The following is a 26,769-nucleotide window of genomic DNA, read 5'->3' on the forward strand; positions in this document are numbered from 1 at the left end:
AATGCATTCGCAATACGAATCCAAAATGTGGACTTCACGATCCGCCCTGGCCTTGTTTTGCGCATACGCGCAGCCGTGGGAGGGAGGCCTGGACGTTCGCGACCCCCAAGAGACGAATACATGACGTACAGTAACCCGTCGCTGCTCCGCCTGTTGATGTTCTCGGCAGCAGCTAACCAATCCACGAAATGGCGTCTGGCGCACGATTCCGGCCACATCGTGCATACTACTTTATTCTCAAAAGAACACAAAAGCGTTTGTTGATTTCCATTACATTACCAAGTCACCAGGGCATAGATGCGAGCAAAAGAGGCTTGACACGGCGTTCGGACTGGTGGACTTTTTTCAAAAATTCTTTCCTTTCGACAAGACCCCTGTTCGGGACATAACGAGTGACTATGCGTCAAGGATTGACGCAGAGGCACGATTCGGACAGACTTTGACGAGGTTTTCGACGAGGTATCGCACGAGCGTTGGATTTTCGACGAAGGGCATAGGTCTCGTACGATCTACGAGCTGCCGGCGCGCGCAGATGAGATGATGCGAGATGCTTATGGGGTGCACGGCGGTGCACATGGTACGGAAGCTGCTCTGCCAAGGTGCATAGCAGTAAGCTGGAAGGCAGACCTACGATGGATGGTTCGTAGGCGCATCTCGACTCAAGTCCTCTGTGGTGTCGCCAAGATCATTCTTCGAGCAGTTTAGCGGAAGAGCGTTACTAGCATTTGGCGAAGGCGTAAGATATTGGATTGGCTGTGTAAATAAAACGATACCGAAGAGAAAATGTCGATTGCTTGTACAACTACTTTGATGTTTGGTTTGCCCTGCTGATGTCTGGCATTTGGTGGCAGCAAGTGTCTGTGAAGCGAGCGGCAGTTGCCTTAAGCGGCAGCTCCGCTTTCCGCAGCCGACGACTCAACGCCGACAAAAAGTTTTGGTTCAAAACAAGGGCGGTGGGCGTCGACGACGCGCAAGTCCAGACGCTGCCCAAATTCTTGATAAAACAGGCTCAAGTATCTTCCTTCTCTCCCGCACTTCTACTCACACGTCCTTGCCCATCGCACGTGCAACAGAAATCCACGTGGCAGCTTGACCGCATTACTGGTTTCAATTTGCAAGAACAGCCCGATACCTTCAAATCAAGAACATTCAACAAGATGGGATCCATTGCACAAGAGCCCGAGGAGCACAACTTCTCCTCGCCTCCTTCCACACATTCCTTCTCCGCTCTCCTCTTCGACATGGACGGCACAATCATCGACTCCACAGCAGCAATTGAAAAACACTGGCAACAACTTGGCCGGGAAATTGGCGTGCCTGGGGACGAAATTCTCAAAACTTCACATGGAAGACGGAGTATTGATGTTCTCGCGATTTTGGCTCCCGAACGAGCGAATTGGGAATATGTTTGTCATGTGGAAGGATTAATTCCGAAGATTTTTGGGAATGATCCTGAGAATGGAGCGAAAGAAATTCCGGGGTCGAGGAGGCTGCTGGATGAGTTGGAGGCCGTGGGGGCGCCTTGGGCGATTGTTACGAGTGGGACGAGGCCGCTTGTGCAAGGGTGGTTGGATGTTATGGGGTTGGCGAAGCCGAGGTTTATGGTTACGGCGGAGGAGGTTGGGAGGGGGAAACCGGATCCGGAGTGTTATAGGAAAGGGGCGGGGTTGTTGGGGAAGGGAGAGGTGGTGGAGGGGGAGGAGGTTTTGGTTTTGGAGGATGCGCCGGCGGGGGTGAGGAGTGGAAAGGCGGCGGGGTATAAGGTTGTTGCTTTGGCTACGACGCATGATGTTGGGAGGTTGAAGGAGGCGGGGGCGGATTGGATTGTGAGGGATATGAGGAGCGTGAGGTTTGTGGGTTATGAGGGGCAGGTCAGGATTGAGATTAGAGATGCTTTGGTCGTGTGAGACGATTGCGAGGGAAGGCGTGTTGACGAGTGCATGAATGGGAATCGGTCCGGTAATTTTGCTAGTGATAGAAGAATAGATCTGGAGGGAGTCTACTTCAAAGTCTCGGACGAGTCCTCATTGTGCTTTTTACGAAATCCAACACAGACATGCGACGCATTGCACAGTTCCACCACGAAAAGTCTGTCCCAAGCGCGGGTAGAAAACAGTACAGAGAAGATTTCAATGCGTTGAAAGCTCGTGGGGCAAAGGAAAATAGGATCATCCACTTACATTCCCAACAATCGAACCAGAGGTCGCTCAGGCTGTGGCATCGTTCCTGGCTCTTCTTCGGACGATTTTGTAAGACTCGACAAGCGCAATGCTACACGCCACAGATACGATGCTAGAATGTAGAATTCGTTTGAACGAGTGCACCTAGCCCTACGGCACTCGGGCTTCGATGTTGTCACAGCCATGAAAGGCCTAGGCTCCTCCGTCGAATGCTTCCATGGTCCGACATGCGTCTTCACCTCTTTGACCACCCTTATGAAGTTCGCCATGGGTCGGAAGTCACCTCCGCTGGCGCCGACAGGCGATGCTACTGTACATGGGAACGTCTCCAGGGTCCAGGTGTGCCGAAGTGATCCCAAGGTTGATGGCGAACGTGAACGCATATCTAGTGCAGATCGTACAACAAGCCCAAAGCGCTTGCTCTTCGGAATATAGTTCGAGGCCACGTGCGACTTCTGCAACGATGCCATTTTCGGAGAATATTCCAGCATTGGCGGTGATGTGCATGATCCATGCTTCAAGCGTTGATCAATCGCCGAGCATCACTTTGGGCAAGTGTTGTTCTGAACGGCCATGAGAATTGATTGCGCCGCAGACGACCAGACGTCGCTGAAGATTGGCAAATGCGCTCGCACCGCGGTGGCTGCCTACTGGAGATGCAGTGTGGTGGTGGTTAGTGGAGGCTGAGAGTCCAATGGTAAGTGGCGGGGGCCACACGCGCTGCACTGCAGAGGCATGGAAGGCAGTTAGTGTCAGTCACGCCCGGCATGTTGCGTGCTTGCCGTGTTGCAACGCATGCTGCTTGCTGTGCCTTCCGTCCTCTAGACACCTTCTGGAAGGCGCGAGGAAGCTCGGGTATCAGCAGCTTTGCTCCGTCTAAACTGGCAGCGGCGAACATGTCCCCGGCCTATACCATCTTGTTCAACGTTCACTCAAGCATAATTCTGTCGGCGGGTCAAGCAGGACACTCAACACCATGACTTCCCGTTCGGATGCCGTGGTTGCTTGCTTTTGGCATCTGGATTGAGAATCGCGCGCCATCGGGCGGTGAGCTGGCAGCGACAGCAGCACGTCGACCAGAAGCATATGCACCACGCAAGCTCCCGATGGCGTGCATCAGATTGTGACGACTTGCGCCGCATGCAGCGTGCTCCTCGTCCAGGCCGGCGCACTGGAAGCTCCGTCAAACGTGTGGCCATGTGTCAACTCGACAGTCGTACAACAGCCTGCTTGGCCAGTCAGCTGCAAGGTACAGGGTGTTACCGCAATCAGAAGCCGTGCTTTCTTCTGCATCGATGAGTGAATGATTGGTATGATGTTGCCAGGCGCCGAATCGCTCCCAGCCGAGGACATCTCCAGGCCGGGCAGAAGAAGGCGCTTCCGATACGAACTTTGACGCCCAGAGGCCGCAGAGTCAAGACGGCCATCGTGTCGGTTCCACGGCTCGGGAGTCTGCAGCTGTCGCAGGAGCAGCGGCGGCGGCGGCAGCGGCAGAGGAAAGCATCGGCGCAGAGATTGAGCTCTGCAGCTCGAGGGCATCTTCATCAACGATGCTGCCCCACCACGATGCACCAGATGGGCACTCGTGAAATCATGCCTCCATCATCGCCGTGCTCTCGTCCGACCCAAGTGCCCCTATTTTGCGCTACAGGGCTGATATCCGCCTGCACGATGCCGCGTCGAGCAGCGAATCGTCGCCCATGCCAGCGAGACCTTGCAGCTACGAGACGTGGCACACAACCTCCCAGATTGTGTGCGACCACGCATTTAGACCTCGCCGCCGGCCAAGCAATCTCCCGCGTCAACATGGGCTCGCATGACATTGCACATCTCACTATAGCGAACAACCACTTGCGCGACGGCAGTGACAGCGACTAATGATATATCGACACGCTTCGGCCCTTGAAATTCATGTCGACTGCTTTGAGACGGGGATGCACTATTCCAGCGGCAGGCTAAACCAGTTCCTGCCATAGCTTCGGTTCCTCGCCGCTCTCTGTAGCTTTCTCTCGACATTGGCGCCAAACTCTGAGCTGCACCAGCTTCTCAGCCCTCGCGGCGCACCAGCTGCCCACAGCTCCTCCCGACTCCGGCTGCTCTTCACAGTCCACACGGTAGCGCATCGGGAGAGCGCGTGCCGTGTGTGATGGGCGGCGCACGCAGGACAGCACACCACGCGCCCGGAAACAGTGGCCATACAAGTGCGCAAGCCGGGCAACGTCCAGGCGCGCGCGGCCAGAACGGGCGTTGTCGAGCAGGATGAGGACAAGAACAGCAGCGCAGCGAGGCGACGGTGCGGTAAAAATAAACCTCGCCGCAGAGCGTGCAGCTGCCAGGGGGGTGCGCTCGGTGTCGTCCAATCGCCAGTGTGCGACGGATGTGTTCCTCCAGTCCTCGCTGCGCAGCCTGCAGCACGAGTGGTGGATGCGTTGCACCTGGGCAGGGATCTCCGGGCGCGCTGGTGATCGCACGCTGGCGGCCGGCCGCTTCGCTCGCGCCCGTGTGGTGGTGTAGGTTGCTACCATATTGCGTCCTGACTGAGGGCCCCATGTTTCTCCCTCTTGCCTGCTTGCTTGCTTGCTCGACCACGCTGTTGCTGCTGCTCTCCGCCGCGCACATCCACCCTCGTCTCCGCCCGTCAGCATCGCCCGCATCATCACACTCGCTTGCCCGTCTCGTCTCCACGCTGGACTCGTGATCGCCGTCGTTAACCGTCTTTCTTTCTCTCGTTTACCACACCTTGACGCGCTGCCGCATACCACTCGCCCGAGACCTGGCCACTCGCTCGCTTGCCTGCTCAAACTTGGGTCCGGGGCCGCTGCTGAGCACGAACGGGGATAAGCTGGACGGCGCGCCTGCGCTGATCGCCTGGCAGGGCAAGACAGGCGGTGCGGAAGCACAACGGCCAACCGCCCGCATACTTCGTTGCCAAACTGCCGCGAGCGTGGAGCAACGGAGACTCACATACCTGCCCGCCTTGCCTGCGTGATCGTGCTTGAGCCAGGCCTGGCGTCCAGCCTGGCCGTTGCATGGACATGGCCTTCGTCGCGCCTCCCTCCGGCCACCAGCAGCAGCAGCAACAGCAGCACCGGCATCTGCACCACCACCACCATCCCGCCGCCTTCCATCCCTATGTCGACGGCAGCGGGCAGCTGCCGCAGCAACACCACCATCAGTACGGCGTGAACGGGAACCCGTCCATGCCGCCGCAGATGACGTGCGACATCAAGCCGCGCCTGACCAAGGAGCAGCACGACATCTTGGAGTCGCATTTTCAGAAGCAGAACAAGCCGAGCACCAACACGAAGAAGGGCTTTGCTGAGACGCTCAATGTCTCGCTGGACAAGATCAATGTAAGTAGCGCCATCGCAATGGGCGAATGGACGATCGCGCTGAGACGTGTACAGAATTGGTTTCAGAATCGCCGCGCGAAGTCGAAGCAAGATGCGAAGAAGCAGGCGGGCGCGTACAACTTGTACGCGCAGCAATGTCAGCAGCAGCAGCCGTCCGATCAGCAGTCGAATGCCTTTAATTCCGACTCCGACACATCGCCCGCCTTCACGCCGCCCGAATACTTCACGATGATGCAGCAATGCGCTTCCGACGGACAGATACCCACCACCGCCTTCCATCCGCCGCCATACCAAGAGCAGATGCCATCGAGCACCATGCCCAACGGGCTGCCCTATGCTGGCATCTCTGCTCCGAATGAGCCCTTCGCCAACGGACTCATGCCACCGCAGTCTATGTCCCAGGACATGTTTGACAGTCCGCAGGAGCTGAATCGTAGGACGCTCACCCAAGAGCAGTTCGACGCGTTTACCCATCATGGCGGCCTGATGCCATCGGCTGTGCAATACTCGGGCTTGCCTCAGACGTTCCCTGGCAGTTCGGATGCTCTGGAAGCGGCTTACACCGGCATGGATCATGACGACTTCAAAGACGGGGAACTGGTATTCACTGATCACACTGGTGCCTCTCTGTCGAGCAATGATTCGAGCATACCATCTACCATGTCAGAACACTCCATGTTTCCGTCGTCTCTCATGCACGATGGCACTGCTCTGTCGGAAAGTTCCTCCGACTGGGCTGATAGTCGCAGCTCTTCTGTTTCCCTGGCACCGCATAGTGGATCTGACAGCCCGTTCCAGCCCGTGCCGGCTCAGCAATCATCGAGCTCAGGTCAATGGCAGCCTGGCCAGTCGATTCCTGTGGACCCGACCGAACTCCAACAGCAATTTCAAGAGGCTCAACGCCTGGCCCAGCAGCAGCAACAACAGCAATCGGAGCAACCTCTGGCATGGCCTTCGGAAGAGGCGCTCGTTCGAAGGGACTCTCAGACTGGCACAGTGCTCGCACAGCAGATGAGCTCGTTTGCCATCCAGACTCCCCAGCCGCAACAGAACGCGACCTTCAAATCACCTCCGCCTCCTCAGGGCAATGGAGGCAGTTTGGCTGCCAGACGCCAACGGCCGCGGCCAGCAGCACTAGGCTTGGCTTCACTGCGCAGTCAATCGTACAGTGGAGCAGTGCAGCCTGCGTCACCCAGCCAACAGTCACAGAATCTAGTACCAGCACAGCAACTACGACGAATCAGATCTTCTAATGTAATCAATGGAGTGGCCCAAGGCAGGGTCATGAAATCTACGCCCGGTTCGGCACAGCGATCCCCTATGAGCTGGACCTTTGCAGACGCCATGCACGCCAACCAGAGACATGCTCAAATCTCCATGTCCGGCAATCTCGCTCCTCCGACACCATTATCGCCCAATAGTCGACAGGAGCAGTCTCGACCGCAGTTCCCACCCTGGCAAAGCTCTGGCAACTTCAGTACGCAGACAAGCATCAGCGAAAGTGACGCTGAGCAAAGCAACGCCAATGTCGACAGCACCGCGCAACCACAAGCATTCACTTCTCCACCACATACCCCGATGTATCACCATCACCACCAGACGGGACAAAGGATCGGCAACACTGTCATTACTGAGAACACGCCTCCACAGTCCGCCCCAGCGGTGCAGACTTCCTTTCCCGCCACTGCCTTCATGCCCCCACCACCTCAGCCGCTTCCCTCATCTGGCCAGTTTCAACAAGTTCAGCAGGGCTATTCACAAGCACATCATCAGCAGTTCATGAATGTGTCCATGCCAGAACAACCAATGCACATGCCGGCGTCGCATTATGCTCCCGCGCAGCATTTCATGGTTCCCGCCTCGGAGGCCCCACAACTACCCATGTCGTTCACGAACGGCGTGCCGATCGTCAACCCGCAAGGCCAGCTGACAATGGCCTATCCCCCACAGATGCAACACATGCAGTACGTGTCACATTCAGCCGGCCAGCCCCCTCAGTCTGCCCAACAGTATAGCTTCGTGGCTAATGCATGCCCACCACCTGGAATGCACGTCACCTCGCAATTGCCGAAGCAGAATCAGCCACCCACTGAGTTCTTCGTGCACGAGTATAGTCCTCCCTCAGAAGTAAAAGGAGCAGCCACTCCGCGGAAAGCAACGATCGACAATGGCCCAAAGAACTACACATTCGTTCTCGTAGAATCGGACAAGGCCAAAAAGGGTGACGGCAAAGCTGGCACGGCGTCCAGCAGTCCAGCCAGCGCCGCTTCTTGAGCGCAAAATATCTTCCCACTCTCATACGCGAGCTCTCCAGCTTGCCGAGCAGATCACGAGGAGATCCAACCCGCGCAACCGATGTTGCAATTCTTTTTTGGTCTGATTTAGCGATTTGGTTGATATTGCTGTGGAAATGGGATGAGCTGGAATATCGATATGACACCACCCACGTGCGGGCAGACAGCGCCCCTACCCGCAAAAGCACATAATGACCGAAATGTTGCGAGTGATTTAACAGCAACTACGAGAGTTCTATGGACAGAAAGACGTACGTATTTATGAAGATTGGGATATACGGATAATCCTTGTAATTCTAGCATGACACAGATCATGGCGAGGCATATACATATTTTGATTGCTGGAGCCGTGGAGAGGTCACGGCATAATGAAAAGTGAACATGTCAATGCACGCACTCAGATCTCATCACTCTCATAATGTTTAGTTCTTCTCGTTTGTTGCAAACTTTCTCATGCACAAATCTGCTTCTCTCATCCACTCGCTCATTATGAACCATCTCACGGCCACGGCGGATCTTCCAGCCTTCGGAACACCGCCACAAACTTCTTCCCATTGTTCCGCTCCACCTTCTTGCCCTCCTCCGTCTCCACCCGCATCGTACTCACACACTCATCCCCTTCCACTTCCTCCTCCCCCACACGCTCAAAACTCGGATGCGCCTCCAAATGCTCCACCATCCACAAATGCAAATCCTCCACATCCGTAATCGTATAAACTTTCCCTCCGGGCTTCATCACAAACGCATACTCTGAATTCAACGTCGTACTCACGATTCTCGCCTTATGTTTCCGTGCTTTGAAATGCGGATCCGGGAAACAGAGGAAGATTTTTTCGAGTTGAGCTTTGTGGAAGAAGTTTGGGAGGAATTTCATGGTGTTGGCGCGCACGCAGGAGACATTTTGGTAGCCGGATGTTGAGGCGTGTTGGGTTCGGAGGGCCCGGGCTTTGTCTTGCACGAAGGAGGTTACGGAGGTGCGGATTTCGAGGCCGAGGATTAGGTTGGAGGGGAATTTGGGGGAGAGGGCGAAGGTTAGGCCGCCGAAGCCGCAGCCTATGTCTGCGATTGTGACTTGTTTGGTCATTGTGGGAGGTTGTCCATTTGCTGGCGTGCCATTTTCGATCTTGCTGTCGCCATTTTGAGGAGCGATGAAGTGAGGGTAGTGCTGGCTCCAGTCCATGGCGTCTGGCGACTCTGGGCTTGGATGTGAGATCAGTGTCGCTCTTCATTGGTATCTGGATCAGCATGTTGACATACTAGGTCAAGTCATGATCGCTGAAAGGATTTGCATGCGCTCTTTGGCGGTAGTATTTTTTCTGCGGCAATTCGCCTTCTTGCTTTTCTTCGCGCTTTTGCTTCTTCTTGGCTGGACCTGCCATGGCTTGACGTGTTTGACTCCGGGTAGGTATAGTGGATATTGATCAGATATTTGAGACTGAAGGTGAACGTGAGGTCGAACGCTCTGGTGGAAGTGGCGCTAATGTCTTGGCACTGCCCTGAACCTTGACAGAGCAGTCGCGCTTCCTGTTGCCTCCTGCAAGATCAAGCCGACAACATTTTATCGATTCACGTCCGAAAAGCCGATCTTGTTTGGTAGCGATACGTTGTGCAAGGCGAGAATGAGATTGTCGCCCGACTACAAGCATGCCGATTTCTTGATCGGAACTCATTCTTTGCCGCCGTAGGAGACAACCCACGCGGCGATAGACCGGACGAACGTGAACGACATGGAGATTCCAGTCCAAACAAGAGACATCAGTTCCAGTACGAGCACACTAGGTAGCGATACTGAGAGCACCTCGGTTGCTAGCTCGCCCTCAACTTTGTCGTCGGCACCCGTGTACAGCGCATCGCTGCGCCCAGGAGACACTGGCCAGGTCCTTGCAGATTTGTCGAACTATCTGGCTTTGGGCTGCTTGGTCTTCGAGGACATCGAGACCGAGGATACAAACGAGATACTCGAGCATGAGGGGCTCGACACCTGGCACGAAGTGACGTCCATTTCTGAGCAGCCCTTCGTCCCAGTAAGCATTACATTGAGCCTCTCCAGACTTCTGCGGAACGGCTGGATTAGACTACAGTCCTCGAAGTGCCAGCTCCAGCGTCGGTCTTTGATCTTTCGAGTCTACCTACTATTCAACGATGTGGGTTTGACGTCCATTGAGCGCTCTAACAGGACACTTCTATCGGACGTTGAGGCTGTAGTCGCTAGAGTGGATACAAATCCTGCACTGTAAGTCAACCTTAAGTGAAGTAGAGCGATAATTCACTAATCTCGGTATGTTGATTAGATGGGATGGGCAATATGACCCCTGCAAGAATCGCCATTTCGACATGTGGTCATCCAGAGATTCCAAAAATCCCAGTCTGTTCTATATGTTCAACAAGCTGCCGTCCCCGTCACCTAATCATCGCGAGATTGAGGAGCAGTACCTGTCGGAAGGCCTGGAAGATCTCCTGGATCTTGACCATGACATCGCGGGAATGAAGACTTCGCTATACCCTTTTCAGAGGCGCTCAGCAGGGTGCATGATGCAGCGCGAAACAGCCCCGAAACTGATGCTCGACATGCGGCTAGAAAGTAGAACTGCAGCGGACGGCTCTCAGTTCTACTACTCTCCGAGGGACATGCAGTTCCTCAAGGAGCCAAAGTACCAAGAAGCCCCTCGCGGCGGTATCCTTGCAGAGACCATGGGGTACGGGAAGACGCTTATCTGTCTCGCTCTGATCCTCACAACGAAGCACCATCCTCCCAAGATGCCCGTCCAGTACGCTACAGTTCCAATTCGAAACAGAGTGGGTAGCCTTGCGGACATGGTGGTTTCGACTATCAACAGGCGAGGAGTTCCTTACCGGGTGGAGCTTGACCGCCTGAACAAAGTGGCAAGTTCAGGAGTTGGCCAGGCTCTTGCATCACGACTTGAAGAGCAACCTGCAACATACGATATCCCTGCGATGCCGGTTCGATTCAATCGTAACACTATCGTGCATCCTCCGGCACACATTTTGATGGCATCCACGACGTTAGTTGTGGTTCCGCAAAATTTGTGTAAACAATGGACGGCCGAGATTGGCAAGCATGTCGAGCAGGGTGCTTTGAAAGTCCTAGTCATGGACGACAGAAAGAAGCCACTTCCGCCAGCGCAGGAACTTGCTAGATACGACATCATCCTCTTTACACGGAATCGATTCGACATGGAGATCCAAGACGGGCAAGATGCCAATGGCCGTCGCATGCCAAAGAACGCGATGACATGCACTTGCACGTACATTGGCGCTACCCGAACACGCGACTGTTATTGTTTATCGGAAAATGATCTGTATTCGTCTCCGCTGAAAGAAGTACACTTCAAGAGGCTTATTGCGGACGAAGGAGCATTCTTCGGCAATGGTGGCACTACTAGCACCATTCTCGTTGCGAACAAGCTTGTCAGGGCTGACCATCGCTGGGTGGTCTCAGGCACTCCAGCTAAGGATCTGCTGGGAGTCGAAATCGATGCCCAGCTGGCAGGCTCGAACAGAGATGCCACTCTGGACCTCAGACGCACATTCGATACGAAGCTTGACCGAGGCGGAGCCGTTGACAGTTTAAGCACTCTCGCAAGCAATTTCCTACGAGTGACACCATGGACGTCGGCTGAGGCGAAGAACTATCTTTATCGACATGAAGATAGACGTGAACGAACATACTCTGGATTCTCAGTCTCTTTGCGGCGGATGCTTGAGGCTGTGGTAGTCAAGACGAGACCAGAGGATTATGAGCGAGACATTGAGCTGCCTCCTCTCCATCACGAACTCGTGGTCCTTAAGCCCAGCTTCTACGACAAAGTGACTGCTAATCTGTTTACGCTGGTGTTGACTGCGAACGCGGTGACTTCCGAACGAACCGATTCTGACTACCTGTTCCACAAGAACAGCACAAAAGCAAGACTGCAGCTGGTCGCGAATCTCAGGCAAAGCGCTTTCTTCTGGTCAGGATTCAGTGAAGCCGATGTGCACGCAAGCATCAAGAATAGCAAAAACTACTTGGCAAAAGAGGATTCAAATTGCACGCCCGAGGATCGTCAGTTGTTGGAAGAGACACTCCGTTGTACAGAAGTCATTTTGGCCTCAAAAGGCTGGACGGCCATGAGCAGATGCCACGAGCTAGGCGTCTATGTTCAGGGTTGGCCAGAAGAGAGTGCCGAGCACTGGTCATTTGACGATAACACGCCGCTACTGACGGGGATCACGCAACTACTGGAAGCCCAAAGCTTTGTCAACGCACGCCTCGACCAACAGGACCCTGGAGAGGGACTTTCAGGCGCCGGTATAAAGTCCCTTCGCAACGCTCGCCGACAAGCGGAAGCAGAGGAGTCCAAGCCTGTGTTAGCGAAATCGGGCATTCCGACTTCAAGTCTTGATGGTGAGCCCGTGCTGCTTCGTCGTGGCTCGCATTCAGCGAGTGGCAAGGCTGGCTCACCACGAAAGACAATATCTCAGTCTGCTCGAGCGGAGCAGAAATCGAAGCGTCGTCGACTTTCGGAGGATTCTACAAACGCTGTACACGAATCTACTGCAGAGTCGAGCATGCCATTGCTCCCCGACAACTCGCCGTACGAAAAGACACGCATTGTTGGCACAACGTCTGCCAAGCTATCGTATCTAATGACAAGGATCCTTGAGCATTACCAGAGCGAAAAGATCCTCATATTCTACACAGGCGAAAACGCGGCGTGGTACGTGAGCCAGATATTGGAAACATTCCACATCAAGCACGAGATCTATGCCAAATCGCTGTCGGCTAAGCTGAAGGCGCAATACGTGGTCAACTTTCAGGAGCAGGACGACTTGCGGGTTCTGCTGATGGATGTTGGCCAAGCTGCGTTTGGGCTCAACTTGTGTGCTGCTTCACGAGTATGGTTCATAAATCCCGTGTGTAAGCCCGATGTCGAAGCGCAGGCCTTGAAGCGAGCACACAGGATTGGACAGACGCGTCCAGTGATGTGTGAAACGTTGGTGCTTGAGGGTTCGATCGAGCAAGCCATGCACGAGCGGAGTCAGCAAATGACCAAAGCCGAGCATTTGGATGCCAAAGCACTCGAGGACGATGGCGGCATTCGAGCAATCATTCAGAACGCTCGACTGTTGCCGCTTGCTGATGATGAGACGAAGCCAGGGTTGGGCCAAATGGCGCCTTTAGGGAAAGCAGAGCGACTGTGGTGTCGTCCAGGTTGGGCGGAGTTCAGAGACGGCGCTCGACCACTTCAACCAAGAAAGAAGGCGAAGCTTGTGGATGTCACCGACCCGAATGATGCCGGACGCATGGTAGTTGATGACGATTGAAGAGGAGATTTGTGAAAATCGGGATGTTGATGTATTGAGTGTTGGCAATGGGGAGTGGATGTGGCGGGCAGTTTGAGTAGGGCATTGGGATGGCTGATCGTAGGATGGCATCGTGTTAAAGAGAGCTTGAGCCTGGCTAAGCAGTCCAGATGTACGAAAGCAAATGTACAGATCATTGTGCAATCGGTCTGATAATATAGAACTCAGGCCACATTTGATCAGGCAGCACGTGACCGTGGATCGAAAGCGTGTCACCTCCGCGGCATCACCAAGCAGCTGCAGTCAGTGTGCTCACAGGAACAGCACGCACAGAGCAGCCATGGAGCTTCGTCGGATAGCTCGAGAGCCCATCGCTGCCGTGCTGCGACCGACAGCGATCATCCACCCATCGAGGCCCATTGTGCAGTCCTCCGCCGTCACACCCCCCATCGCGCGCCGCCCACTTTCACACCGCAGCAGTCCGCCGGCACCAAGGGCAGGTTCGCAGCATGCACGCATCCAGCAGATCCGCCAGCTGGCCACTGCGAGCACGCAGCCCCCGCCAAAGCCATACACAGCTCCGGATCTGAACAAGATCCACCGCCGCGTACAGGAACTCTCGTCGTCGGTACTCCAACCCGGACCCGGCACACTACCCGCCGAGGAACGAGTCCTGTATACATTGGAGCAGCTGGAATACCTGGCCAAGGTCGTCTTGGAGGAGCGAGGTGCCGATAGCAATCCACGAGCCCACGCAAAGGAGCAGAAGGAGACGGCGACATCAGCACTGCTGGGCAGCGTCAACGCGAGATCATACCCTGCTGTTATCAGCAAGGCAAGCATCTTGAACGTGATCAGCGAGAGTGCCGAGCAGATAGCTCGCGATCCCAATGTCTTCGTGACACCCGCCATCCTCGAGGCATATGTACAGCTTCAGAGCTTGCTTCACCAGCCTTCGTCGTTTCCCGATATCTTCCACCTTTACAGCAACAAGCCGATTCCTAGCCTCAAAGGGAGCCAGGTCATCTACTCGCCCGCTTCGCCGGACCAGATAAAATCGGCTATCCCTTCGGACGTTGCCAAAGAGGCATTGGGCGCAGCCATCGAGGCACATCAACTGCCTCTGGCGATCGATATCATTTCCACTTCATATTGCACGCCATCCTTCAAGAAGGCGAAAACTTTCAAACAGGCTGCTATTCCAATGGCAGGCTTGGGAATTGCACCTATTGCGGCCTATACACTCTCGACGCAATTCTCCAATTTGCAGCAAACAATGGACACCGGGACAGCCACGGGGATTGCATTTGCAGGCATCATGACTTACGTCGGCGCTGTTGCCATGACAGGATATGTTGCTGTCACCACGTCCAATGACCAGATGGACCGCGTAACATGGGCGAGTGGAGTGCCATTGTGGGAGCGATGGGTGAGAGAAGAAGAGAGGGCTGCAATTGATCGGCTGGCCGGCGCATGGGGGTTCAAAGATCTGGACAAGCGCGGCGAAGAGGAAGGTGAAGAGTGGGAGGCTCTGCGGGACTGGGTGGGCACCAGAGGCATGGTTCTCGACCGCGTGAGCTTGATGCCTGGAATGGAGTAAAACCAACATGGCCTGGCAAGTCAAATTGCAAGATCACACTCTCATGCATGAGAAGCTGTCCGCAAGAGGGACATAGGGGCCGTCGCGTGGCATTGCCAGGTCGCTGCTGAGGAGAACGGCATCGCTAGGACCAGCCGCCGAACAGGTACCTGCGACTGCTTGAAGACGCACGTCGCGAGATTTGCCGGACAGCTACGATCAAGGACTGGAGTTCGCAAGCATGGTGCATGATCAATCATCGGACCTAAGATGCGCGAGCGCACTGTCTTTCCCTCGTACCTGTGTCGACCACGTGGGTGGCGTTGCAAATGCCGCAGACGTCGACACTGTCCAAATGCGCCCAAAAGAACAGTCGTTCACGCGGTCGCTCTCAAGAGACGGTCACTCACCAAGGCCGCAAAATTGACGGCGGCGTATCTGCGGAAATGCGATGTGTCGCAGGAGCAACACGCGATCAGTCTAACTAGACGGCGGCTCTCTATCCTTCCACACGAGTGCAGCAACCACTTTACGCGGATCGCGTCCACTCTGCACAATCGCGATGCGCTAGACCACCATGCGCTTCGTTCATTGGTCGTTGCCTCGATCTTCCCGCTCCCGAGATGTACCCCTGCCGATATGAGATCTTTAGATTTCGGCTCATCGATCCCGCCCCTGCCACTTCACCCAACTGAGCTGCTCATGATGCAAACTATTCACTAAGTGTTCCAGCACAGATCAATGATGTCGATGTCTCTGACTAGACACTGTGTGGCTACAGTGATGCTAATGTACGACATAGAACAGTATGTTAGGCATACGTAGTGCCCACTCGATACTGCTCTTCGTAATGCCCTACCAATTTCTCTGTGCTCAGTCCAGACCTTCTCCAACCAATTCATTTCTTAGAACCCGGCATCATGGTCAAGCTTCCTGAGCACCATGTATTGAACTACTTTTATGACAATGACGGCGGATGTGCGCTGACGACGTTGGTGCATCACGAGCGGTATCATGTCATCGTGGATCCAAAGGACTTGAAAGATCGATCAAAGGCCGGCAAGAAAATCAGAGAGCGATACCAGCGATTGTTGCAGCAAGTCCAAGCTGAAGCTTCTGGCGAAGATGCCACACATCAGACTGCTCCGCTTTTCGTCCAGGAAGACGAGGACGAAGAGGACGCATCCGACGACAAGGACAGCGGTGTCGACGTGAGCAGTCGGTCAGCGAGCACTGACGCAAGCGAGGACGAGAATGAGCACGATGTCGGCCCGCCGGAAGCGCTACAAAGATGGATGCTTCGACCTCTGGCCTCGACATTCAAGTCCAATGCACCCAAGCAGAAGGCCGCAAAGAAGCATCGAACAGTTCAGGAGTGGTTCCATTGCCCTACGCACTATTACCACCTCACAATCTCTTCGGGCAAGCTCTCTGCCGTCGAAGACTCTGCTTCCGAATCCTTGACCAAGCGAACTGATCAGCTCATCCCGACCATCAACCTTCCCAAATATATTCAGAAACTCAACGTGCCCTCGTTCGCTGCGTCCGAAATCACTGTCATCGATGAAGCAGAAGGCCCTGCAGAAACCCCAATACACCCTACACTGGTCGAACACGACGGAAAACGATATTTTCTCAAGGCAGTCGACAATGCACAACCCGGCCCCACAAAGCGCGAGATTCAGATAATGAAGAAGTTGGAAGCCGAAGGTCTCCAGAACGAGCTTCGCGTGCCGCTGCTACGAGGTCTGGTGCACTTCGATGACGATAACAGTAAATCGAAAATGATGGGGTTCCTCATGGACTGTATCGAAGATGCTACTCCACTGACGAAGATGCTGAGCACCGAAGTTCCAGAGGATAAACGAAATTCCTGGGCGCAAGAATCAGCGCGAATGGTAGACCTGCTGCATCAGCATGACATTATCTGGGGTGACAGCAAAGGTGATAACTTCATGGTGGACAAGAATGACGATCTGTGGATCATCGATTTTGGAGGTTCGTACACGGAAGGATGGGTCGATCCTGAATTGAAGGACTCCGAGGAAGGTGACAACCAAGGAGTGCGGAGGTTGGTCAATGGGCTCAGGGATCCGGAGAACAATACTGTTGGTGATGATGATGAAGAATGTAATAATGAAAGCGAGGAGGTTGCGAAGATGCAGCATCAAGACGAGCATCCTCACTCATTGAAGCGGAAGCATAAGAAGTCTGAGGAGGAAGAGCAGGAGGAGGCGAATGACAGGGCGGCGAAACAGCAAAAGAGGTCTGGGGATAAGGTTGATGAGGATAAGATACCGTTTGAAGAGGGCAAGACTGTGGAAAGTAATGTTGCTGATGATGATAATGAAGATATCGAGATGGAAGAAGGAGATGACGCAGAAGAGGAGGATGATGGAGCTCAAGAGTCGACCCAGGAGCAGAAAACGACGTATTGCTATTGCAATGGACCCGATTCCGGAAGAATGCTTGCCTGTGACGGGGAGCAGTGCAAGAAAGAATGGTTCCATTTTGAATGTCTGGGTTTCGAAGAAGCCCCGGAATCAAAGAAATGGTATTGCGACGACTGCTTAATCGTGGAGGAATGGAAGTCGATGCATTTCAATGTTGACCGGAATTGAGTTAATGGCGGAATCTGCTGGGAAGGTCTGTTCATGTAATTATAGTTCACGATACCCGCGTTACATTCTGTGGATAGCATGTACAAATACTTTGTTCTCACTGCTGTATTAAGAGTTTGACCCAATTTCAACGTCAGATGGTGTTCATTTAACAGATCTCAGGAACGCATTTGGAGTCAGAGTCAAGCTAATGAAAAGAGACTTCATGTTGCTTGAGAGAAGGGTATGCTTTTATGGAGATTCGTCCATAATGATGAATTCATACTACCATTACTTTTGGACTTTCGATAAGTATCTGTGGCCATCCTCAAGCTTTGTATGCGATATGCAAACCATTATCATAATTATACCTCTGTCGGATATTGAAGCTGGTATGGAGCACCACTACCGTAGCCACCAACGAAGTAGTCACCGGTCTGGACTCTCTCAGCTGGTAGTTGCGGCCAGTGATCCAGTGTCGTCGCCTCTCCAGTCAACGTGAAGTTGACTGTCGTGAGAGGCTGAATATCGACCAGCAGAGCGTAGTCACCTGGATACAGAACAGTGTTGCCTTGATCATCCACACGTGCCAAGCTCCCGAGTGTCAGGTTGAGGGCAGCAGTTGCTGTTGAGCCACCTGTGATATTATGCAGCCTCTCGTATGCGACCAGACGCTTGTTTGGGTGAGGTGCAGGACCATGAGTACCAGCGAGGAAGCCGAGTGTGACATAGTCACTCGTGACGGATCCTGTGTTTGCCACGTCGACAGAGAATGTCTGGAACGGGCAGCGATCGAGGTACGATTCCGAACAGCCTTTGAGCAGGGAGCTGATTTCGTAGGAGTTACTGGAATATCCGGAGGGACCTTCTGATTTGATCTGGGCTGTGAAGTTGGTATAGTGCAAGCCGTGTGCAAAGGGTAGAACAGGTTCTTCATTGTACCACATGTAAGTGCGTCCTGGAGAACCGCTTGTGGCATTGGGTCGAAGGTTCATGTCAGTCATCGGGATCTGCGAGATGTACTTGGCAGGATACTGTGTCGTGGGAAGTCTGCCCGCTGGTGCAACAACGCCCTGAATGATGTCAAAAATTGCTCTGCCTCCATCCTGGCCTGGGTAGCCACCCCATAGGATAGCGCTGATGTTCTCGTTCTTGAGTAGTGCAGTGTCATCGAGCTGGCCAGCACCCATCTGAACTACGATCATGGGCTTGCCGTAGCTCGCCAACGATGAGATGATATCCAATTGCGCTCCGGTCCACGCCATTGTGACACGATCGCTGCCTTCAGACTCGACGTTGTTGTCGATGCCACCAACGAACACGATGACATCGCTTTCGTTGGCCGCGTTGTAGACCGGGCGCCAATTGTTCGTCGTCGGATCTCCCTCTCCACCAGGACCTCGAGCGTAGAGCACCTCAGCGCCGGTCTGGTTGGCTGCCCATAGAGGTCCATGGAAGAAAGGTGGAATACCTGCGTAGTTTCCGAGCATTTGAGAGGTTGCATTTGCCCAGTCGCCGATCAGCGCTAGCTTGGTTCCATTTTCGATTTTCAGAGGCAGCGTGCCGTCATTCTTCAACAGAGTAATTCCAGACACTGCTGCTCGCTAGGCCAGGTCTTCAGCGTATGGAGTAGCCACATCAGCGAAAGTCAAGTTCCTCCATGGAACTGTTGTGCCATCGAAGTAGCCCATGCGAATAAGTGAAGTATACTGTCGGATCAATGACTTGTCGAGGTCTGCCTCGTTGATGAGACCTTGGGCGTAGGCTCCAGGCAGAAAGCTTGAAAAGTACTGTCCGCAGTCTATGTCAGTGCCGGCTTTTAATGACACTGCTACAGCTTCTTCGCGTGTGGCGGCATATTCGTGAGGTCTGGTCACGTGGTCAGCATAAATTCAGCTATACGCGATCCTAGAGATCGGCAACGAACAAGAACACGTTCTGTACCGCATCACAATCACTTGTGACCCAGTAATCTGGTGAAGACCAGTTCCAGTGGTCTCGTAGCACGTCCTGGAGCAACCATGGATCCGCACATGTGGGCACGCCGTTCAGCGCATTGTAACTGCACATCTGCGTAACTCAGAGTAATTAGCAAATGCCGGGGCATTGAGTGGAGAAAATAGAGCCAACATACGAATGCTCCAACGTTAGAGTCTCGTGCACAAGACCTGAAAGGCGGCATGTAATACTCAACAAGCTCTTGCGAGCCAACATGAGCATCGAACTGGTAGCGCAGATTGCCATTCCAATCCTCGATATCATAGGCAACGAAATGCTTGCATGTTGCTGTGACCTTCCTGTACTTCTCATCGTCGCCTTGAAGACCCTGGATCAGATTGTGTACGTAGCTGCTGAGATGGTATGGATCCTCGCCAGGTGTTTCTTGGCCACGACCCCAGCGGATATCTTTGAATGGGTTGATATTGGGAGTCCAGAAGTCCAGACCGGCACGGTCGAAGTTGTTGAATGCCCTGGCTTCGGTACTGATGACGGAGGCGACATCCTTGATAAGCGCATCATCGAACGCAGCTCCCATCAAGATCGGCTGTGGAAAGGAAGTGGCATAGCGAAAGTCTCCAGTATCTGAGAAGTTTACACCAGGGCTGTCTGCCACGCCATGGAGTGCTTCTTGCCACCACGTATAAGCTGGGAGGCCAAGGCGAGGCACACCGGGACTGGTGGAATCGGTGTTGTTGATCTTCTCGGCGACCGTAAATTCAGCGATGAGTGCTCTTGCTCTGGTGACCGGATCTAACGATTGGTCACAGACATCGTTGTTCTGAAGCGGGCCATTGCTGCAGTCAGGAAAACCTCGCCCTTCGAGTTGTGCCCAAGCTTGAGCAGCAAAGGCCAGTACTGCTAGGGTTCGGGCCATAACGGTTGACAGGGAACAATAGGAGAGATGAAGGCCGTGTGCGGGCAATGAAAAGACAAACCTTCTGCTATATATGCAAGGCACCGGGAGTGCTGGCAAAGCATGTCTGCCATTGAGCCGCGAGGTCGCCGACCAAGCCGTGGTCATGCATGTATGACGGCAGCAGAGGCGGTGGCACGATGCTGTGAAGCTGTCGCGGCAAGTCTAAACATGACCCTTGTACTCATGTCGCGCAGTTGGCGTGTCGTAGAGCGTGGAGAAGGTGTGGAGGTTGGAGGTGAGGAGTCGCTAGGCAAGTGGGTCTTCAAGACTTTTAGCCGAGAAATCGTGGCTGAAGTCAAGGATGATCAAGCATCAGCCTGGCTCAATGGTAATGGGCAAAGGACATCGTTACCAGGTCGACGACAGCAGCCAGACTTGTAGTGATGATATGCAGCCCATAGATCGTTCTCTCAGTCAGCTCTTGCAACCACACAAGGCTTCTCGGGATGAAAAGGCACGCTGATTGCAATGGCAGCAGAGCTATGCGCCGGACAACAAGGCACAGGAGCGTGCACAAATCGAGCAAAACATCAGGTGAATCGTGAGGCGAGCGTTGAGGTTGGAACTGTGCGCTGGCACGACTGGTATATCGCTTCTACCGGCCTCTCATTGCCGTTCTTCAACCGGGACTGCTTCGGAGCTCATGTGAAGTGCCTGCATCTACGAGTGATCGGGTGAATACAATATAGGCATTGATCAGCTTATAGTGTAGACTTAGCGTATTCGCCAATCTTCTTAGTCACCATTCAGGCTATATTGGAGCTTTTTGCGAATGTCTCGCCAAGCAGCCCATATCCTATCCGTCTCAGGCGGCATTGGTATAGTGTGTCGTCATTCAGAAAGCGGAAGTGTTCAATGCAGGAGTGTTGAACGATGCCGCAATTCCGAAATGCGCTCTTTCTGCTTCCTGCAGAAGATAAATGAGTTCTTTGCCTCTCTCATAGCTGCCGATGCTCGCTTCAGATCACCTTGCAACTGAGCGCTTGCGTTATGTCTGGCCGCATTGGTGCAGGCTCAAAGCAGCAGTCCCAAGCTTGGCCTTGACATTGCTCAGAGGTGCCAACTAGCACTTGAAGTGCGGCATTCGACGTCTCGACTGGAATCCCAACTGCTGCCGTCCTGGTAAACTGGCCAGTCGAAGTCGCGTCTACAAGCCGGCGAAAATTCCGCTGATCTCCTGATTGATCTCCAGTCAATGGCTGAGGAGTCTCAAGATGCTTGCATCACGCGATTTCGTAGAACGCAATGCCACCAAAGACTCATTCTGTCCTGAATCTCACATTTGCTCCAGGCAGCTCAATACCTCTCAACTTCGTCGACCACATATCTCCATTCTGGATTGGCAGCGCCTTCGTCAGCGTCCCTGTCGTTATAACTTCTCCAGGCTGAAGCGGCATGTTCAACTCGTCCTTCTCCAACAGTTCGAGCAGCCGGCGTAGTGCGCTGATTGGGCTTCCGAGCACATTGCTGCCCTTTCCCTCATCGGCCTTCTCCCCATTTTTCAGGAGATCAACTGTAAAGTCTTGCAACTGACTCAATAGTGCTGCATCCTCGCTTCCTTTCAGCATCTTCTTTGGCCCGACAAGCAGAAGTCCATGCAGTGCGAAAGCCGCAGTTGTGTCCGCAGCTGTAAATTTCCAATGTGGATATATGCTCGCGACCACTTCAAAACCATGCGCCATCCATTCCAGACACCCAAGGATCTCCAAATCACTCATCTCAGATCTCGGTACGCTTTTCAGTCCAAACATAATCTCCGGTTCAATTCTTGGCTCCATGGCATTGAGATGTCTGATATCAGCTAGGACTGTGCGCCCTTCGGCAAGCTGTCCAGGTTCCGGGAGGTTCACAATGGTATGCTGATACATATAGCTCCAATTTGGGGTGTCGACCATGTACTCATGCCAGATGTTCTGATTTGTGAACCCGATCTTTCGACCAGCTACAGTCTCTCCATTCATCTCCCGTAATTGACGAATCGCAGCTGCGATTTCGTATGCCTTTTCTTGGGTGAATGCTCCAGGGTTGTTGGTTCCGTTGGGTCCCGTATACTGTGCTTTCGATAGCAATGGGATCTGGTAATTTGATGCTCTCGCATGCTCCGCGAACACGGCCAGCTTTCGAATGGCATCCGGCCTCGACTCCCAATTCTTCTTGTGGGCCAGCATGCCTTCAATATCATTCGCTTGGGTGGCGTAAAGACATTGCTGGGCCCTTTGGATTTTTCGTGGCGTCCAAGTGCACGATGCCAAGCGCGGCAAAGTGTGTGTCCGCATTGAAGCCATTTGCAGTTTATTATGTCGGTGTACGTATGTGCAAATTTTCTAGGTTGTGATCAACCAAACAAACCAAGCGCCTTGCTGCTAAGGAGACGAAGCTACAGGTAAAAAGCAGATGACACAATGCTAACTCCAAACGAATGTCGAAATGCGCCGTGATGAAGTTGATGTGGTAAGAGCCGAGGTGGTGGGAAGTTTGATGTGGAAGCATCAGAGACGGGATAGGATGGTCCGTGCACACATGCTTGGCTCTAAGTGCCACTTAATGACTGATGAAAGACACGAGCACGAGCACAGTAGCATACAGAGAACGAGCCATGAAAGCAACGTGGATGTGACGTATACAACCAATGTATTTGCGACTGTAAGCGCTCATCAAAGTCATCTCCCCATCACGTGATAGTCCTTCCATCGATCAATATCTTAGCATCCTGCTACTACTATTACAATAATAGTCACATCATCTCTGGTCATCCTTCTTGCTCCGTGACCGGGTTTTGCCCTCCATGAGTTGCAGCGCAAATACGTTATGCCCACTTTTGGTAGGCACGTGTCCAAGATTGGCTACATCTTGCGCCAAAGAATTTCCCCCTCGACTTGGGGTCAATGCGTTCCCTGCTGGTAAGCTCGATACCGATGTTGCTATGGGCACAGCTGCAGGCCGGCCAACTGAAGCGAGAACTGTTCCCACTGCAGCGACAGCTGGACGAACGCCAGAGTTGGGAGACATTCGGTCTGGTGAGTCGCTATTCCCTGTTGCTGGGGCATCCATATTCTCTGTTGCTGAAGCATTAACATCCATATTAGATGTATTGCCAATGTCTGTGGATCTGTGTCCGACAGTGGCAGGGCCGTGCTTTTGGCTGCCGCTCTAAGGCGTGGCCTGCTCCCCGACATGGACCATATCCGTATCTTTGATGGCTCTCACGTACGCATCGTACGGCGTTGTCACCCGGGACATGTCCCTATACTTACCCAGAATGTATATGACCTCTTGTAGCAGCGCTTCGCGCTTCCAGCCGACAATTTCGTCATCAGGTCCCCAATCTACGCCTGGCAGATCTTCATCCTCTCCTTCGTCCACGAACAGCCGTCCTGCGAGTCCGCGGAGCAATTCTTCTGCCTTTTTCTGGAGATTTTCGGCACCGATTCGCTTCGCGTACATGACAAGATATACCCGAAATTCATCCCGGCCACTGAGCATTTGAGCAGCAGCAAGCCGATTCTCGAGATGTGCAATGGAGACGGCGCTTTCGAAGCCTTCAAAGCCCTCGGCCGACAATAACTGCTTAACAAGTCGCTGCAGGAAGTATCCTCTGCCCTTCATGATGGCATGAGATGTGGTAGTCCGCTCTAGTAGCGGGATGATACCGGCTGAAATGTTCTCTGGATTGATTTCGTCCAGAAACGTCGAACCGTCTTTCTCCTTGCCCTTGTTCTTGCTGGTAGAAATGGAAGCAAGAGACGTGTCGGTTGTATTCCAGTATTGCGAGCCTACAGCCCACCAGGCTTCGCTGAGCCGCTGCCAAACGTACATTGCTGAATTGTACGCATACCCGTCGCCATTCGACATCCCGATGATTATGCGACCTTGACTATTCAATCGGGCGAACATAATACTTGGGCCGCCAACAAGATGGCCTTGTTGAGATGATGCGGCCATATCCAAGACCGGAGCGAGGTGTACGGGTGGATGAGGAGCAGCCATGGTCTTGACATTCCAGACATAACAGTGACCAACTGCAGTCACTGCTAAGAGCCACCAGCCCCGACAGTCCAATATCACAGGTTGTGCCTCGAGGACGAGAGCACTGAGCAAGCGGCGACCGGCCGGCGTCCAGACTTGCAGACTACCGTCTTCGCAAGCAGCTGACCAAAAGTTCCTGTTGCCGGTGACGAGAAGCACTGCCCGAGGGAGAAAGTCCTGCCAGAGAATTTGTCCACGCTTGGACAAGGTGATACGTGTAGGGTCCTTATCCGCTGCACGTCCTGTCCGCGACGCGCCCGTTGCGTTTCTTGCTTCGAAGACAATTGCTGCTTCGCTGTCCTCGACTACAGACTGCTGCTCCGGAGCCGGCTGTCTCGAGTCCAGAGGTCTCGTAATTACGCTTCGCAGCAGTGGTACAGCAAGCCTCGTCTGGCTGACGGCAATGCTAGGGTTGATGAGAGCAGGGCGGAGGACGTCGGGAAGCTCATTGGTTTTCGCTGTGGCACTACTCGCGAGTGCAAGACCGTCGTCCGTATTATGGACAACAGGAGTCGCACCAGCCTGCTGCATGGAACGTATGCGCTTATCGTTGCGACTGCTCTCGCCATCTTCGTCCGTCACTTCTGCATACTTTCGCTTATTGCCCATCAGTAGTGTGGCTAAACCGCCAGGAGGAAGTCCGTCGTATGGTTTGCTGAGATCTAATGTATGCGCTGGCTCGTCTGATGCGCCCGGCCCTTGACGAACGGCAGCTTGTAGTTGAGGGCGAGGAAGGTTGGACTCTCCCGTGTTGGACGAAGACAAGAGGAGCGGCGCTACACGCTTCTTGCCGTCCTTCGTGATCGTCACGCGTTGCTTCAGCTTCTCGACACGCTCGACTTGGGGGTCTTTCGGAGGGCCAGGCGCAGGCGGAGTCGCGATCTCACCGTTTGGTGCGTCGGCCATGGGGGCGTCTCCGTTTGTCAAGCCATTTGTTGTCGGTCCTGCGTCTCCCATGAGGTCTCCCATCCTGCCTTCGACCCTATTCATCTCCGAATCCTTGCTCTTGTTTTCTAATAAGAGCGCATCTGTGCTCTCCACGATGCCGACACGTCGGCCTGCGCCGAATTTGGCGAGTGCCTTGTCGTAATCTGCGTTCGGCGCAGGATACCCGAGCTCGCCTTTCTCAAACGCCATGGCGGCTATTGTCCCGTCGAGAGATGTCACGTACAGTGTCTCTCCTTCGGCGCTCCATGCCATGTCGCTGATAGGTTTCGCGCAGAGCTCGGCGGTCGTAACGAAAGGTCGCGGAAAAGAAGTGTTCCAGACACTGACTGTCCTGTCCTGTCCCGCACATGCCACGACTGTCACCGCTCCAGGTGACTGGTAGTCCTTGGGTATCACTTCAGGTGGAGGATCTCTGCAGAATAGCCTCGGCGAGAACGCGCAGACCTCCACCGGTCCCTCGTGGCCGATCAAGTTGATCTCACTATCCCAAGTGCCTCTGGTAATGATGGCGACCGAACTGACAGGGCCGTTGACGGCATTCGCCGCAGCAATATGTGCACCTTCTGGACTCCATGAACAGCGTCGGAAATATGTGGTAAGTGGGCTGGTTTTGAAGGGATCGGTTACAGTGTGTTCCAAAGTGAAATTGCTGGTCTGGTCATAGGCCGTTGCGCCTGGCGGCGGCGGTGTGAAACGATAAATTCTGATGCTGCGATCGTCGCTCGCTGTCGCAAAGTACTTGTTAGCCGGGTCGAATGTGATGCCCTTCACATGACTCTGATGCTGCGACAGCGTCTTGAGTTTTTCGAAGGTGGTTCCTGACCAGACGACCACTTTGCTGTCCAGCCCGACGGACACGAGGATTGAGCTGTCACAACTCCAACCTAAATCTTGCACATCGTTGTCATGTCCCATAAGCCGGCGCCAGATGCGCCAGTTCTCGACGGGCGGCGTCTCGTTGGTGCCGAAAGTCGAATGCGACGGCGGACCCGGATCCAGCGTGTAAACACATACTATCTTGTCGTCGGCACCCGAGGCCACAAACTTGCCGTTGCCGCTGAAGCGCACCGAATGCACGGTGCCGGAGTGATTTGAGAGGGCCGCGAGCTGCTTGGGCTTGGTGTAGGCTGGGTTCGAGGCATTCAAGATGGCATCGGTCGACCAGATGCGCACGTGGCCATCGCCGGCGGCGGTGGCCAGTCGCGTTCCATCGGGCGAGACGTGGCAGCTGTAGACTTCGTGGTCCTTCTTCTCGCCGCCGTGGACGAGCCAGTTGGGTTTGGAGAAGCGCATCGTTGTCGCCGGCGCATGCTCGAGCTAGCACAGTTACGAGCGGGAGCGGCGGTGGTGGCGGAGGAAGTGTGCGGCGATGGGCATCTTTTATGGCGGCGAGACGGAAGGAAGCTGTAGTAGAAGGTGAATGTGCACAGGTCTCGCGGTCTCAGGGAAACGCGACAGCTCGTCTCGCGTGTCAGCCGAATGTCTTGGCGCGACGGTGATCAGCAGCGACCTGCATCTGCATCTGCTTTCTGCGCTGCCACTAGTGGGTACTGCCACAACTGCGAGGC

At 54.0% G+C, this 26,769-nt stretch overlaps 8 protein-coding genes across 8 annotated transcripts; 4 read left to right on the top strand and 4 right to left on the bottom strand.

Annotated features, from left to right (window-relative positions):
- Positions 1–1,157: 1,157 nt before the first annotated feature.
- Positions 1,158–1,907, top strand: RHO25_000852 (uncharacterized protein; the record flags this gene model as incomplete). Its single annotated transcript, XM_023593460.2, has 1 exon — positions 1,158–1,907. One exon carries the CDS (start codon positions 1,158–1,160, stop codon positions 1,905–1,907), a length of 750 nt encoding a protein of 249 aa, XP_023460154.1.
- A 3,302-nt stretch (positions 1,908–5,209) lies between these two features.
- On the top strand, positions 5,210–7,807 carry RHO25_000853 (uncharacterized protein; the record flags this gene model as incomplete). Its single annotated transcript, XM_023593461.2, has 2 exons — positions 5,210–5,533; positions 5,588–7,807. 2 exons carry the CDS (start codon positions 5,210–5,212, stop codon positions 7,805–7,807), a joined length of 2,544 nt encoding a protein of 847 aa, XP_023460155.1.
- A 519-nt stretch (positions 7,808–8,326) lies between these two features.
- Positions 8,327–9,206, bottom strand: TRM8 (tRNA (guanine-N(7)-)-methyltransferase (tRNA(m7G46)-methyltransferase); the record flags this gene model as incomplete). The annotated part of the gene is made up of 2 exons (XM_023593462.2): positions 8,327–9,026; positions 9,085–9,206. 2 exons carry the CDS (start codon positions 9,204–9,206, stop codon positions 8,327–8,329), a joined length of 822 nt encoding a protein of 273 aa, XP_023458888.1.
- A 348-nt stretch (positions 9,207–9,554) lies between these two features.
- On the top strand, positions 9,555–13,152 carry RHO25_000855 (uncharacterized protein; the record flags this gene model as incomplete). The annotated part of the gene is made up of 2 exons (XM_023593463.1): positions 9,555–10,060; positions 10,119–13,152. The coding sequence occupies 2 exons, from the start codon at positions 9,555–9,557 to the stop codon at positions 13,150–13,152; spliced, it is 3,540 nt and encodes a 1,179-aa protein (XP_023458887.1).
- A 319-nt stretch (positions 13,153–13,471) lies between these two features.
- Positions 13,472–14,731, top strand: RHO25_000856 (uncharacterized protein; the record flags this gene model as incomplete). The annotated part of the gene is made up of 1 exon (XM_023593464.1): positions 13,472–14,731. One exon carries the CDS (start codon positions 13,472–13,474, stop codon positions 14,729–14,731), a length of 1,260 nt encoding a protein of 419 aa, XP_023458886.1.
- Positions 14,732–17,675: 2,944 nt separating this feature from the next.
- On the bottom strand, positions 17,676–20,332 carry RHO25_000857 (uncharacterized protein; the record flags this gene model as incomplete). Its single annotated transcript, XM_023593466.2, has 4 exons — positions 17,676–18,914; positions 18,978–19,179; positions 19,238–19,380; positions 19,445–20,332. The coding sequence occupies 4 exons, from the start codon at positions 20,330–20,332 to the stop codon at positions 17,676–17,678; spliced, it is 2,472 nt and encodes an 823-aa protein (XP_023458884.1).
- A 1,154-nt stretch (positions 20,333–21,486) lies between these two features.
- RHO25_000858 (uncharacterized protein) lies at positions 21,487–22,395 on the bottom strand (the record flags this gene model as incomplete). The annotated part of the gene is made up of 1 exon (XM_023593467.2): positions 21,487–22,395. The coding sequence occupies one exon, from the start codon at positions 22,393–22,395 to the stop codon at positions 21,487–21,489; it is 909 nt and encodes a 302-aa protein (XP_023458883.2).
- A 982-nt stretch (positions 22,396–23,377) lies between these two features.
- Positions 23,378–26,494, bottom strand: RHO25_000859 (uncharacterized protein; the record flags this gene model as incomplete). The annotated part of the gene is made up of 1 exon (XM_023593468.2): positions 23,378–26,494. The coding sequence occupies one exon, from the start codon at positions 26,492–26,494 to the stop codon at positions 23,378–23,380; it is 3,117 nt and encodes a 1,038-aa protein (XP_023458882.1).
- Positions 26,495–26,769: the final 275 nt, after the last annotated feature.

This window comes from Cercospora beticola, chromosome 1 (assembly GCF_033473495.1).
Source record: "Cercospora beticola chromosome 1, complete sequence".
NCBI lineage: Eukaryota > Fungi > Ascomycota > Dothideomycetes > Mycosphaerellales > Mycosphaerellaceae > Cercospora > Cercospora beticola.